At 33.1% G+C, this 15,873-nt stretch overlaps 1 protein-coding gene across 1 annotated transcript; it reads right to left on the bottom strand.

The window, feature by feature from the left end:
- Nucleotides 1–78: 78 nt before the first annotated feature.
- LOC121995825 (phosphatidylinositol/phosphatidylcholine transfer protein SFH3-like) lies at nt 79–14,225 on the bottom strand. The gene is made up of 11 exons (XM_042549604.1): nt 14,031–14,225; nt 13,920–13,948; nt 12,312–12,395; nt 12,162–12,215; nt 11,593–11,670; nt 2,769–2,822; nt 2,192–2,251; nt 2,025–2,120; nt 1,165–1,266; nt 982–1,062; nt 79–685 (listed from the first exon to the last, which is right to left on the bottom strand). Exons 1-11 carry the CDS (start codon nt 14,083–14,085, stop codon nt 368–370), a joined length of 1,011 nt encoding a protein of 336 aa, XP_042405538.1. The 5' UTR covers nt 14,086–14,225; the 3' UTR covers nt 79–367.
- Nucleotides 14,226–15,873: the final 1,648 nt, after the last annotated feature.

Genomic DNA, 15,873 nt, shown 5'->3' on the forward strand with positions numbered 1-15,873 from the left:
AGGCGTTAAGGGTAACCGTAACCGATGGATTTGGAGGAATGTATTAAAATCAAAACAAAAAAAAAAACACAAAAAAAATTAAAGAAATATTATATATAAAATTGTCTCCATAAACAAATTGACACACCATAATTTTAGAAATATATTAACTTAAATACCAAAAGAAGTCTCTACATTCTCTAAGTTTGTAAGCTTACGTGCCCTCATCCAGCTTCACAATTCACCCCCTTAAATGGCTGAAAATTTTGAGGCTACTTGACTTGAGTGACTATTCATCTTGAAACTAAAACTGCATCCAGCGAATGCAAGTGGTTTTTTGCTTATAGAAAGATGATATAACTTAGGTTCACCATGTAGCGACTTAGCATCATGCGCTGTCGATGTTGAGATCGCTGAGTGAGTGGATGAGCCCATTGTTGTTTCCGATCTTATGGAGCTCTGACTCTATGGTTTTTACGATATTAATCCCCTCGGAGCCTGGTTCGGGCACGTCTACGTGAAAAGATCCTTGCTTCAGGGGTGCAATGAATGGTCTGCCTTGTGCTTGCTGCTTGATGTAGCTGTAAAGCTGTTGGTGGAAGGGATGGTCCAAGGAGAAGCAGTCATTGAATCCGGTGGATGAATATCGAGAGGAGCCAGAACCTTCTCTTTTGCAAAAGTGGGGAAGACTTGCATAGTCCATTATCTGCATTGATCCATTGACAAGAACACTGGTAAGGATGGGAAAAACATTCATGCAAATTCGAGTGAAGGCCCTGATTTAGCCACCGGCTGGATAAGGGGTGAGATGCAACTGGAAAGTAGGGCTTCGATTACAAAATAGTGCAACAATTTATCACACTTTTTAGTCAGAAAAGAACACTTGATCATAACTAGAAAGGGCAGTAATAAGATTAGCATTCTGTGTACAATTGTATCAATTAGTCTGCATTGGAGAAGCTTTTGGTATTAAGTAAACAAGTATAACTGAAATTTTTGTACCTTCAACAACTCATCTCTGCCACAACCTTGCAGCACTTGCACTTTCCTTCGTGTTCTTTCTTGCAATAGAGGCTTGACAACCTGGAAAAACAAATACAAAATTTTCAGTAAGTTCGCGTGCTTCTTTCAGCAATAGATCGACTAGGTAGAGACCATTCTGAATACAAAGTCATTGATGTTTACCTTCCAGCATGCTGAAAATATATATGGGACATTAACAATATAATAAGTCTCTGTCTTTTCGGGGTAATTTAGGTCATCAATCGTGGATATCGTCGTTAGTAACTGCAATGAATATTCAAACCGTGTAAGGGAATGCATACATATATGTATACTAAATAATCGAGATACCTGCTTAGAAATATTTCAGAAGAAAAAAATATATACTGTTAATTAAACAAGGAATATGCATGTTTGCTTTTGAAAATGTTCAGTAGTTCCATCTGGTAGCCCATTAATCCAATGACTACTTGTGCATCCCAGTGAACTCCTGACTAGAGGTGACAATTCATGGAATGTCATGCTAACTGTGTTATAAACACATCATGTCATTGTGTCGATATAAAACTATATTAACTAACATAATGCAGGCAATCCCATTACTATACTTAATATTACCACCTGCATGACTCCATATCTCAAGCATACACAAATGATTCAAATGTAACAAACATCCCACTTGAGTATGCAATTCTCCCTAAATGCATAGCGTGTTGCCTTCCTCCAAGAAGTCTACATCAAAACCACTCAGGAAAAACTCCAGATTGAGCATCTTGATGAATTCCAGAGTTTCTATGATAGTTTTGTCTCAGAAAATAAAGACTCTGTCTGACCTTCAATGTAAATTGTTATGCGAAAGTTTTAGTTTAGAAGATCATTCAAGTACAAATTCTAATAAACTACAATTGCTTGCATAGTTGGCATACCAATTACCAGTGTTTGTGAAATGACGGGTAAATTCAGCCACTTGTAACTTATTCAACAAGAATGTAATAGAAAACCATAGTGGCCTGAAACAATAAAGAACATGGCAACAAAAATACCTTTATTTGACTCAATGCTGAAAGCTTTAGACCAGTCATATCCAAAACTTTCACACAAGTGGCAATATGGCGTCCGTACTTCTTAGTTGCAGCAGGCTAAAAAAAAAAAAGAATAAATGGAAACAGAATATACACTTTTCAAGTAGACAAATCAGATCGCAGCTCACCAAGATGACGCGATCGCGATACTCATTCATCTGAATATGTGATTGTACATAGTAATGAACCTGTATGCAATTGGCATCTGAATAATCAAACTGTTACAAGCAGAACAGTTTTGGTAACAGTCCTATAAGATAGTATTGAAAAGTTTTGGTAGAAGTTCTATTTAATTTAATTGGATTTCTAATTAGTAATTTATTTATTTCCTATTTTTATTGAGTACTTTTAGGAATAGAGTTAGTTCTTTCCCTATTTTTTTTTTTGTTTATTTTCAATTTGTTAGGGTTGGAATCTTTAAAAAAATATGGATTCCCCATGTAAATCAATCTTTGGCTAATAATTTTCCTCTTACAAGTTTCAGCACTCTATATGAGTTAATTTATTTCATTATATTGGATAGTTATGCCTCATACCAGGCCAATTTCATCTCAACCCTGTTTGTGAATTTTGATTAGATTTTGGTGTTGCATCAGCTGATCAACGAGACTGATAATCTCTCATTTAATTTGTCTAGTTGATTTGCTTTTAGACCAAAAGGTAACAGATTGAGTAAAATATAAGAAAGAACTTTAGAGAACTTACTGATGCTTTATCATATGCGCTGAGGCCAACACCTATTGCAAAAACAGGGTTGCCCTGTCCAATACGAAGACAACAATAAAATTAGAAATTATCAAAATTTCAATTACAAAGGGAATTTTGCAAAATTGTTCTTCACAAAAAGGCCTTATAGTCTTTATAGAAACAAAAGAATTTACATTTTCTTTGAATAATATTTTTCTAGAATCTATATTTCCTTAATCTCAGGTTATGACAAAATGGATATTTATCTGTTATGTAGGATGAGAAAGTTGGAGAATATATGAAGCAAGACAACATCCAAACTCCAAAGAACAAAAGAAAAGAAAATAGAAAAGATAGTTATAAGCTGAAATTACCTTAACTTGTAAGTAGTATACATTTATTATATTGTTGCAAAGAGTTATCGATCCTACACAATATGCAAATCAATTTCAGGCATTAAGCATCATCTTGGAGTCCAAAACAAAATGTTAAACCTTCTTGTTTAAATTTTTCTTGCACAAACAACATGAAAAAGAAATATCAATGTGATATCCTCTCACTTTCCCACTATGCGAACTTACAAGAGAAAGTCAAGTAATAGGCTACCAATTTTATCCCTTAGTTATCCCTTAAAAATAAAAGAGCATAAAGAGGTATTTTCATCTACTTTTTAATAAAGATTTAGATGACCAACTTAATTTAGGTAATTTAAGTAGGTCAAATGAGTATAAAAAATTAAATTTTTATCGTAGAATTTAAATTTCTGAAGTAGAACAAGATTTAAATGAGATGCACAATAGAAAAAACTGTTGGACTATATGATATTCTGATAGAGGTATGAAAGTGTCTAGGGAAACAAAGTATTGAATGACTTATAAAATTATTTAACATGATATTGAAAATGAAAAAAATATATAATCAATGGAGGATAAGTACTCTAGTTTCCTTATATAAAAATAAGGGAGACGTACGTGCAAATGAGTCATGTCATGAAACTTTGGGATAAAGTAATAAAAAAAAAGATCAAGGAAGGAGACCACAATGACCGAAAATCGATTTGGTTCATGTCTGGATGGTCGACAATTAAGCTATATATCTTCTTAGATAACTAATTGAAAAATATCGGGAGCAAAAACAATATCTATACCATGGTTTAAAATTTCGAGCTGTGCCGGAATTTCGGTCCTAGACCAGAACGATACGGTTTCGGTATCGTATCATTCTGTGCCGATACAGTTTCGGTAGTTTTAATTTTAAATATAAATGTAAGGCAAAACAAATAAATATATTTTTCTTTAAAGAAAATTGATATATGAACAACTCAAATTAAAATTGATACATCATAATACAATACCTTACTAATACCAAAAGGAGTGACGTGAATAAGATGGAAGCATTGGTTCTTGCAACATTCTGGTTAAATCAACTCCATAGTTTTCCAATGCTCAGATTAAATAATCATCCCATGACATGCAATATTGATATTGATTTCTCCATATGTTCATCAGCATGTCTCGGTTGACCACTGAAAGTTGAATTTGAACTGACACCACTGGAATTGGAACTGGTACAGGTACAGGCACAAGATAAGGATAAGTATACGTCCCTGAGCTCTGATATGATGGATCACCATATGATGCATCAGAACTATAATAAAAAGGCTGAGAGTATCATGAACTTCGATCAGAATCAATCTCAGCTAAACTCTCCCGCATATCATGATAATTATGAGTTTTCTTTTGTTTGTCACCTTTAGATCGACGTTGATACTGAGTTTTAATAATTCTACCTCTATGATCTTTATTTTGGGTTGCATGTGTGTAATCTTTCTCACACGTTCAAGGCTCCGGTGCCGGAGTAGGAGGAACATAAGTGCTACAGCCACCAGATGCATCACCATTGCCATCACTTCCATTAGTACTTGCACTGCTATTGACACCACTATCATCATTTCGAACTTCTCGTCGGACTATAGTGTCAGAAGGTGATGATGTTTCATCACTATCATCATGCGAGCTCATCAATTGCATTGAGTGGATTTTCACTAATTCACAATTGACCTCTTTCTTTAAAAACAGGAGTTTTGAATTTTCTTTTCTTTTGAGTAAAAATTGCAGGAATTTTACCTTTGTCTTTATCTACGGACTTTGGTTGATTTTGAGGTTGAGATGTTTAAGAACGTCTCGGTCGTGATCCGGAAAATCGAAATTCTTGGTCAAAAGCTTCATCATTGTATTCTTCGCTGACATCTCCTCTAGCTTGTATTTTTTCAATCTCTTGAGTAAGAAATTGAGATGGTCGTGATAGATCTCTAGTTTCATCAAGTAAGGGATTCTTAGCCTCCATGACACTCCACTAATCCATCATTGGATCATCCTCAGTTTGGACAAATCTAATATCAAATGGGTCTACATCACTAGATTCTTGTTTTTCCAGTTCTTGTTCTTCTGTTATCGCTCTTAGTTGAAGACGCATATTATAATGAACGTAGACCATCTTCTCCAAGCGACGATAAGAAAGATGATTGCGTACTTTTGTATGAATGAGGGAGAAAGTTGACCAATTTTTTTCGTAACCACTTGAAGAAGTTGTTTGTGAGAGAATTTGTATTGCAATCTTTTTTAAATTTGGGGCTTGATCCTGTCCGAGTCGCTGAATCGACGGACGCTGGGCACGTGGCGCTCTCCTCTATCTCCGACCAGCTGCACCGACCTCCGGCGAACCTGCACAGAAGTCGGGCCGGGGAGGGGTCCCCGGTGACGACCCTCCGACGCTCAAGTCAGGTAAGTGGTGGAGAAAGTGGCTGCCAAATTTGTATTATGCGTACCTTTGGCGAAGTAATAGCCTCTTTATATAGGACGGAGAAGGAACTGATGCACGCCCACCGAGGTGCGTACGTGTCAGCAACCCATACCACGGTATGCACTTGTCAGAGAGCTTACCTGACGCCATGCTGCCACAGTCCGAGCATGTTCTTTGATGGGACGGCAGGACCACCCGTTGTCAGACTAGAAGTATGGCATAGCCATACGACTTGACGGCTGTCAGAAGATGTCCCCGTCTTTTACCCACCGTCTGACTGGGGTGCCCGGCCCGCCGGGCGGGCGATGAACGTCGTCCGGACGGCCTTGATTCTTTGCGCCGTCCGGGCGGCACCTCCTTCCGCTCGGTCATTACGCACTGCTTTATTTGAGCGTCGGACCCCTGGTCCCTACCAGGGTGCCTTTTACTATCAGATTTCCCTTTCTTCTGAGTCCGGTCGGCTCGCCCTTTTCCGGCGAGCCACTGGACCCTTTGACCTCCCCTCAGCGTTGACTCCTTATGGGGTTCCGGATTTTTACCGCCGGATCAGGGCTGATCCTCCATATTGTAACCACCACTCAACTGTAACATAAATAAGAATAATATTAAAATAGTATTTATATTTAGTGACAAAAATTAGTAATAATTTTTTCTATATTTACCTGCATCCATTTTATATCTGCATGACATTGCAAAAGAATCACTAAAAGAACCATATGCCTCTCGAAATAATCGACTTTCATTAATAGCCTCAACAGCTAATTCTCTATTTTTTTGAAGTCTTGATATTACATTTATGAGGGCTACTAATAGATCTTCATTTGTGGCAAGATTATAACGATATTGATATGCCGGATTGAGATAATAACCTAAAATAATTAAGCATATATATAATTATTAATAGTAATATTAAAAATTCTTTATCATAAAAAATACGCATCTGTCAAATGAATATGTTGTCCCATTTAATTATCCCATCTTGTAGTGATTATATCAATATAATATTAATACTTGGTTGGTGATTGTAGACGTCTCTTAATTTCCTCTTTCGCTTTGTGAATTAGACGGTAGACATTGCCCATTTGTGGCTTCTTGTCCATATCGACTTTACGTAGAACGATGTACAAGGGTTCCACTGCTATAAGAATATCTGAAATATAGTCTCAAAATCTAGCAGATATAATAATTTTTTGTACCTCCCTTCCTTCAGTAGAACTAGAGTATCGAGAGGTTTCCCAATCTTCAGAAGTGAACATGGCTTTCAATCCAACTTTTTTCTGAAATAATGATTTTAATAGGAGAAAGTGAGTTGCAAACCTAGTTGCTCCTGGTCGTAAAATCTCCCCATTAATAAATTTCCTCATTAATCCGTGAACCCAATGATGATTATAAAGCAATTTTGTTAACGATTGACCTTTTTCCACTACCTTCTTTACTATATTGAGTTTACCAATATCTACCATCATCAAATCAATATAGTGAGTTGCGCATGGTGTCCAAAATAACGTTTGATATTTTTGCTCTAGTAATTCTCCAGCCCTCTTGAAGTTGGCACCATTGTCTGTAATTACTTGCACTTTATGTTCTGCACCTATCTCTTGAACTACGTTATCCATCAAATGATATATATAAGATGCATCATGATAATCTGCAGTTGCATCAACAGATTTATGAAAAATCACCTTTCTATTGCAGTATAGCAGAAAATTAATAATGCTCATCCGTGTAGGTCCTGTCCAACCATCACACATTAATGTAACCCCATATAAGCTCCATTGCTTCTTGCATGATAGGATCCAAGTTTTGATTTCCTCCACTTGTTCATCTAAATACAGACCAATAATTTCATATGCAATTGGAGGTTGAATACCATGTCCAGATTTTTGAATGTTGGACACCATGCTGCGGTAGTATGTGTTATTTGTCGCATTGGGAGGAATTCGATTAAAATGAAAAAAATTTAACAATACTTTGACCTATTGATTTCTTCTTCTCCCTTGTATAAGCATCATCAATCCTAGTCTGTTTGCTAGCTTGGTCTGGGAATGCTAGTGGATCAATATCAACAATATCAACTGCACGCCTTCGTCCCATAGAAGGAAAGAAACGACCAATACCACATTGTGTTGAAGTAACACGAATACTTTCACTCCTCCCTAATGTTGTTGCAGTAGTTGAGCCACTTCCACTAGCACCAGCTGAGCCACTTCCACTAGCACCAATTATAGCACCATTATGTTGCATATGTCGTTCATATTCATATTGAGTTCAAGAGGCACTAAGAGCTGCTAAAAATTCTTCATCATTTGGATCTTCACCACGACCTTCAAATTCATCATAGACTGGTTCTTGAGAGCTCCGCCTATCAAGCATTTCACGTTGTTATTGTTGTTTATGCTTTAATTCCTTTTTGCCATCAAGTTCGTCTTTCATTGCACGACGAATTTCTTGAGAAACTTTTGGACATTTAGAAACATCGGATATCCACCAACAAAATGTTATTTTAGGTGTGTGTCCCACCGCCACGTCTAATCACATCGCAATGCAAACATTGCCAATGAAATTGATTTTCTAATCGACGTGCATGTCTCCAAGCTGGATCATAAGATTGTTGTTTTGGTGTCATTGCCTATGCGTTATAAAAATGTAAATATTCATAACTATAAAAATTAATAAAATTAAAATTTTAATTAATAAATATAATAATTATATTATTAATTATCAATTTAATTAATGATCTATTAATTTATATAATATATATCTATATAGTTAGTGATTATATATTTTGTACCATATATAATAAAAATTACTTTTTATATATTTATATATAATTTTAAAACTAAATTTATTCAAAACATCTAAAATTATATATTTTTTAAAAAATGGTTAATAAATAAATAATTTAAATTATTTATTCAATTAATAAACAGTTTAACAATTTTTCTTATAAAATTTTCTAATATATCACAAATTAAATTATTTAAGTAAACATGAAACAACTAATTTAGATATATATAGAGAATAATTAATAGATAAAATTTACTATAAATTAATTAATAAATAAAAAATTTAAATTATTTATTCAATTCATAATCACTTTATTTTCCTCATAAAATTTTCTAAGATATCACTAATTAAATTCTTTAAGTATACATGTAATAAAATATTTAGATATTAAATAATTAATAGATAAATTTTAATAGATTTTTTGATAGATTTTATTTGTATTTAATATAAAAATAATTTTAAAATATTAATTTATATATAATTATATAAATTAATTATTAGTTCACTTAATTAATTATTTATTTATAAAAATATACTAATTTGTGATGGTTTATTTTGGAAAAATACATTACATTTTAATAAAAAAATATGAAAAATTAGCAAAAAAATGACTAAAATTATGTATAAAATAAGAGAAAATAAAATGCAAGTGAGTTATAACATGCCTAAATAAACTTTAGGTCATAAATGATCAAATTGCTAATATTTGACTAATTTAAGTTAATTTACTTAAGATAATATTAAGGAATTAATTAGAAAATTAAAGATTAATAAAGGGATATAAACTTCTATACTAAAAACTAGTCAAAATTAAGTTAATTTTTTAAAACTCCAACTCATAAAGGAAATTGGTCATCTATTTAAATTATAATCTACTTTATATAATTCTGTTTATAAATATTCTATATAATATTTATATTAAATAATTAAATACTATAATTTATATTACAGAAAAATTAAATTTATTTAAAAGATTCAAATTTATTTTAATTTTTGAATCATTTATAAAATTTTTAAATTATTTATAGATTCTTAAATTATTTTAAAATTTTAAACTATTTTTATTTATAAAATTAATTTAATATTTAATTTTTAATAAATTATAAATTCAAAGTTTTTAATCAAAATATTTTTATTTTTAATATTTTTAATAATAAATAATAATAATATGAATTTATATGTCATAGTTATATTAGTTAATTATAATTTATATAATAATTAATTAGAAATTATGCATATTTTAAATAATTTATTACATATTTATGTATATAATTTTAATTTGATTTTTAATCAATTACAAATATGAATTTAAAATCTAAATACTTTTATTATTAATAAAAATAAATTTATATATTATAATTATATTAGTTAATTGACAATTTATTTAATTAATATTAATTTATATATATATATATATTAAATAATACATTATATAATTATATATGTAAATATTTATAAAAATTTAATATAACACTGTTATAATAATTATAATAGTTATAAGTTATAACATATAAATAAATCTTTTATTTCAATATAATGGTTTTAATTAAAACCGATATATTAAAGTTTTTATTAAAAAAACTCTATTCTCGCGATTTTCGTGATGCCGCCGCCATCCCCCTCCTCCTCTGCTCTGCTCGCGATTTAGATTGCAGCTTCTCTACTTTTAAATTGAAAATTTACTTCGTTACCTGCCGAAGAAAAGTGATCGCCGCCTCGCTGCCTCGTTGCCTCGCCGCCTCGCCGCCTCACCGCTTCGCCACACTGACCCAATCTTCGTCGCTGATGCTTTCAGGTAAGTTTTCGTCGTTTATATAATGTTTTTTTCCCTAATTAAAGTGATCCCGTGATCGACAGAAGGAATCCAATCGATTCCTTTTGTCGCGCACTATGCCGCAACTGGACGCACGCGAAGACGCATGCGATGACGATCCGAACTTCACGCCCTCGTGCTGTGTCGGTCGTGTGCTGTGTCGGTCGTGTGCCGGTGCTGGTCCCTCGTCGGAACGGTAAAATCTGTGAGTTTCGAGCGGAACGGCTCGGTACTTTAAACCATGATCTACACATGTTATTCATTGACTTAGAAAAAACTTATGATAAAATCCCAAGAGAAATTATATGGAGAATTTTAGAAAAGTGAGGTATTAACGTAACATATATTGAACTAATTAAGGATATGTAAGGATATAATGACCAAAATGATGACTTCAAGTGGAGTAACTGAAGCAATTCCAATAAAAATAAGGTTACATCAAGGATATGCTCTAAGTCCCCATCTTTTTATATTAATTATGACAAACTCACTGCATACATTCAAAACACATATCGTGATTCATATTATTTGCAGATGATATTGTTTTGATAGATGAAACACGTGAAGGAGTAAATACTAAACTAACAGAATATATGAAATTTAAATTAGCAATAGTATACATAATGAGACAATTATTAAGATAGGAGATGACGAGTTGCCTCGAACTAGAGAGATGATCATTTTTGCAAAACGATGAAGTGATTGAGAGAGATGTCTTACATATAATACAAACAGGACGGTTGAAATGGAGGAGAGCGAAAGTTCTATAAAATCGCAGTTAGACCTACTATATTATATGAAGTTGAATGTTCCACTATGACTCGAGCACATGAGCAAAAGATGAAAGTTGCAAAGATGAGGATGTTAAGGTAGATGTGTGGACATACGAGGATGGACAGAATAAGAAATGAAAGTATTAAAAAAAAAGTCGGAATTACATTTATTGAGGGAAAACTCCGAGAAACACGTTTAAAATGGTACGAGCATGTACTTAAATGACCAATAAATATTCCAGCGATGTGGAACTATGACAAACACGCATATCAAACGAGGAAGAGGATGACCAAAAAAGACTTGGTTAACAATGCTAAAACAAGATAAAATTTATTTAAGTATAGATGATGATATAGTAGGGAATAGAGCCCAATGTCGTAAAAGAATCCATATAGCCCACCCCACCTAGTGGGTTAATAATGCTTGGTTGTTGTTGTTATTATTATAGTTATCCCTGATGTTAGTTTCTACATAGTATGTATATGTATTTCACGATCCAGAAGTCAAAAATATAGACAACTAGAAAGGTACAACATGAGCCAGAACACCCAGTCATGTAAAGTACAAGCAATGACAGATACTTCTGTGATTAACAAAGATAGCAGCATGTAGCATGGATAAACTGAATTAATTGGAAACATATTAGCTATAGAAAGGGATCATTACATCCTTAGTGTGTCCTGACATTCCTATAAGCTGTGAATCACGAATCCCTCTATACAATTCAACTGGAGTTATAGGTTTCTGCATGGAAAAAGGAAAATTCATTAGAGAATAGGAAAACGTATATGACAATTGAAGGTTCAGTATATTGCCATCCAGCACTTACAGCATTTATTAGGCTCTTGTTGATCTTATAGAAATCATTGGTTTCCCAGATAAATACTATTTTTACAGGAAAAATCTGGAAACTATGGTGAACTGTAGCTAACTTGTCAATGATTTTGTTTCAGCAATTTCTTTCTTAAAGTTTTTTTTCCCTTCTAACTGATCTCTTTAAATATGTTTATCTGAATATATATATCTTGCTTATCTTAAACCTATAAACAAAAAAAAAAAAAAAAAAAGTAGCTGCAATTGTCATTTGTTCATACTACATTTGAAAGTATAGGCAAGTAAAAGTCCCAGATAAAAGTCAACTGATCCAAAAAAGTATTCCTTAGCATTTAATCCCATAAATCGAAATATTTTCATGGCATGAATGATATATTGTAAAAGAATTATAAGAGACTTACAGAGAGAATATCATCAATATGATTTTGTATCCTCCAGTTTAGAGAGTCTACCAACTGCGATAAAAATGGACATCTGGATTCAGAATTAAAAATGGTGTTTTCTCACTTATAAACAAGAACCAAAATGCATGTAGCCCATATACAGAATACCATCTTTTGTGCTTTGAAAACATTCCACTCTCTAGCCTTAAGAAAACGCGTGAAAGTTACATTTGGATGGCCCTGATGAACATTCTGCAAATCAGAAGGGGCATATTGAGTCACGGAAGATAAATTAAATAGACCATAATCTCATCTTAAGTAGCATGGTTGCAAAGCATCACCTATTGAAAGAACTACCAGAGAATGCACAAAAAAGTAAGGATTTTTTTTCGTTAGAAAAAATATTATCAGAGAATGGATTTCCATCTGTAAAATAAAAACTATTACAAGATAATTCATCTAGATCATGAAATGGTTAATCATGTAGGATAAAATAGGACGGCTAGAAGAGGGCAATTAGCTGATAACCTAAAAATTTAAATTTTATTCCCTTAAAAGTTGAAGGCAATCATCAATGTTTCTCACCCTTGAGTCAAAATCACCAAACCTTCAATCCCTTAAATGCGCCAAGCCTTTCAAGCTTTCTTCCTCACATCCTTAGCCTTGCCTTCGACCTCATTCTAGGACTTCAATTCATTAAACCAACAACCAACTTGCCACATGAGCAAAACTCAACCTGCCAAGCTCTTGGTCAACCTCGACATCTTGGTTCAATAATCTTTCAACTCAACCCCATCGAGTTATGAACTTTCTAAGCCCCCCAAGTGTATTATGTCAAACTCTAGCACATTTGATGCGTGTATAAAAAACACAAGATAAACTTTCTTGAAGTTTGTTAACCGCATCAAAACAACATTATTGATTTAGTCCTACATCCTACATCAATAGTTAAAAGGGCGCCCTTTTTTCATTTATTGTCAAAAGGGTGCGGTGCTATTTTTCTAAAAATACCCTTGTTTTTTTGCACGTGTAGCAATTCATAGTTGCTACAACATAATGTTACTAGTGATGACCAGAGTTGAAAACTCTATATTGTGGCAGTGTTTAATTTTTTTTTTAATGAAAAAGGAAAAAAAATGAGATGGGTGCCCTTTTGATAATAAATGAAAAGGGGCACCCTCTGACAATTCCTATAAAAAGGGGCGCCCTTTTGATTTTTCCCCGTCTCATTAATATGAGCAATACAATTTTTCCTATCCCCAAATTCAATAGATTGTTTCACATAATTGCAAAACTCTACGGAACCGCTTCAAGGAATGGTCAAAATGTCCTATGGTAGACTAGTAGGTTAACTGGATTACTAGAAATAGATTAGTGTGTTACGATCCAAACTCTTTTTTTTCTCATAAATGGAGGACTTCAACATAATGAACCAGCAATTTTCCATCGTCGAACCCCATGAGCAATTCAGCTCACGACTGAAAGATCTAAGCTGAATGCTATCTCAAGAAATCTCCATTTACTGTTCAAGGATACAATAGAAGCTATCGCCAGTGGAAGCATCAAAATGTTCAATATCGTGGCATTGAAAAATCAAATTTTATTTAAAAAACAAAACACTCGCTTACTTGTTCTTGGAAAAAATAATAATAGACTTCCAGTTCTCTTCAAGATACTTAAGAAGAAGTACAAGCACGCATAGAAGAAATGCAGATCGTCAAATTCCGAGAAACCAACGAAGCACCTACACAGATCTAGCGAGAGAAAAGTACAAACCTGAAATGTAACCTTCAAATGCTCCTCCACTGCGAGAAAACCGACCCGTGCAGACGTCAATAACCATAAAAACAAGCCAAATCTACAAGAAAGGAGGAGAAAGAAGCCAACCTTGGTCGATGAGCACGGAGAGCTGCTTGATCACGTCCTGTGAGGCGATCCCCATTGTGCTGCGGACGGATCCGCAGGAGGAGAGAGCAGTAAATCTCGGGTTAGGGTTGGAATTTGCGTGGAGTTGGGTGATTTCAAAACTGGAGGAGAGGACTGGACTGCCTTCGTCTTCCTTTCTCAGTTCTAGTCTTCAAACACTCTAATTTCTTGTGCTTTTATAAATGGAAAAAAAGGCAAGGGAAAAAAAAAGGAATTTTAAATAAGGGAAATATATGTATTTTAAGATGCATTTTCATATTAGCCCTTAACTGATAACTATTTATACAAAGAGGGTTATTATTGGAGATAACGCTCAACCTAGGTTGCCCAGTATCGCTGATCCTCCGGGTAGATACAGATGGATAAATCATAAGAGATATTTTTATCCTAATATAATAACACTTTACATAGAAGAAGTCAGATATTCAACAAAGTATTTTATATTCACTGGAAGTTAATCCTACTACAATGAGGGTTATTGAGAATTTATCACAAGGTGTAATATTGTGTTTACTTGGAGGGAAGGAAATCAATTTCATAGATCGGCATAGTTCTTGACGAGGGAAGGAGTATGAATTGTGTTTCAGGATAGGGGTTTAAACGAATCGAATTGAATATGAAGAAAAATCTAAGTTCGAATTCAGCTTGAATTAGTTATATTCGAGTTCGAGCTCGATTTGAAGCTCGAAAAATTTAAAAAATTTGGCTCGAATTCGACTCGAATTAGAGCTCGGGTTCGAGTTTGACTCGAAAGATTCAAACATGTTCGTGAACTATTCGAACTATTACTAAAAAATAATTCGAATTATTTCTCAAAAATAAGTACTCGAAAGACTCAAAATTTATTTATTTAATATATAATTATATTATATTAATAAAATATTAAGATTCGCGAGCGCCTCGTGAACTATCGAACTAAATAATTTGGGCTCGAGTTCGACTCGAAAAAAAGTTCGAATATGTTTGACTTTGGTTCGAATTCAATAAATTCAAATATAAATCAAATATTTATCGAGCCGACTCGAAAAACTCACGAACCGACTCGATTCGTTTACATACTTACTTTAGGGTCATGTAAAAATATAGAATTGAATGTTAACATGGATGGTTTTCTTCCATCCATGTAAACAAGTGCAAATTCTAGTTGACTAATGTATGATGATAGTATGATCATAAGGTCTAAGAATTAAATTCTAACTAATAGTCAGATCTACCTTCTTCCTATGCTATTCAACTATCTAAAATTAATAATTATTCATAATTTAATTATCTTTTTCATGTTACCATAAGAACGAATTGACAGAGGCAAGGTGAACGAATGCTTTTTGCCACCCAGTGCAAATTCTAATTATACGGTCTCCTCACATTCAAACGGATCTTATGAGTTAAAGCCCCTAAGTTTGGAGGACCGATCCTCTAGTTTATAAATTATGAATCTATTTTTGTTAGATCCTTAATTTAAATGAATCTCATCTATTTAAAAATATAATTTATCTAAATCAAAGATCCTCATACAATGGATGATCTCTTGATCCACAATTTATGGACCAGAGTATCTCTACGGTTAAGTTTGTCATATTTCATAAATAATTAATTTTTTTTAATTAAGTCCATTTTCCGAAACATTTTTAATTCAATTATGTTTAATTAATGAATATGTTCTATGTTACTTTATTGAGTTACACAAATGTTTCTAAAAAATACAAAAACAAAATAAAAATAAAAAAGATATTATTCGTTTTATTGATAATATTCACATTCCAACCTTATCGTGATCTATTTAAAGGATATTACAAAACAAATA

The sequence above is a fragment of the Zingiber officinale genome, chromosome 6A, assembly GCF_018446385.1.
Source record: "Zingiber officinale cultivar Zhangliang chromosome 6A, Zo_v1.1, whole genome shotgun sequence".
Classification (NCBI taxonomy): Eukaryota; Viridiplantae; Streptophyta; class Magnoliopsida; order Zingiberales; family Zingiberaceae; genus Zingiber; species Zingiber officinale.

Bases quoted from the DNA above. Each gene is read 5' to 3' on its own strand.
- LOC121995825 (XM_042549604.1), bottom strand. From the start codon at position 14,085: ATGGGGATCGCCTCACAGGACGTGATCAAGCAGCTCTCCGTGCTCATC. The intron at 12,396-13,919 runs GTTTGTACTTTT...TCTGATTTGCAG, and splicing joins ATTTGAAGGTTACATTTCAG to AATGTTCATCAGGGCCATCC. The intron at 2,121-2,191 runs GTGAGCTGCGAT...TTTTTTTTTTAG, and splicing joins ATCGCGATCGCGTCATCTTG to CCTGCTGCAACTAAGAAGTA.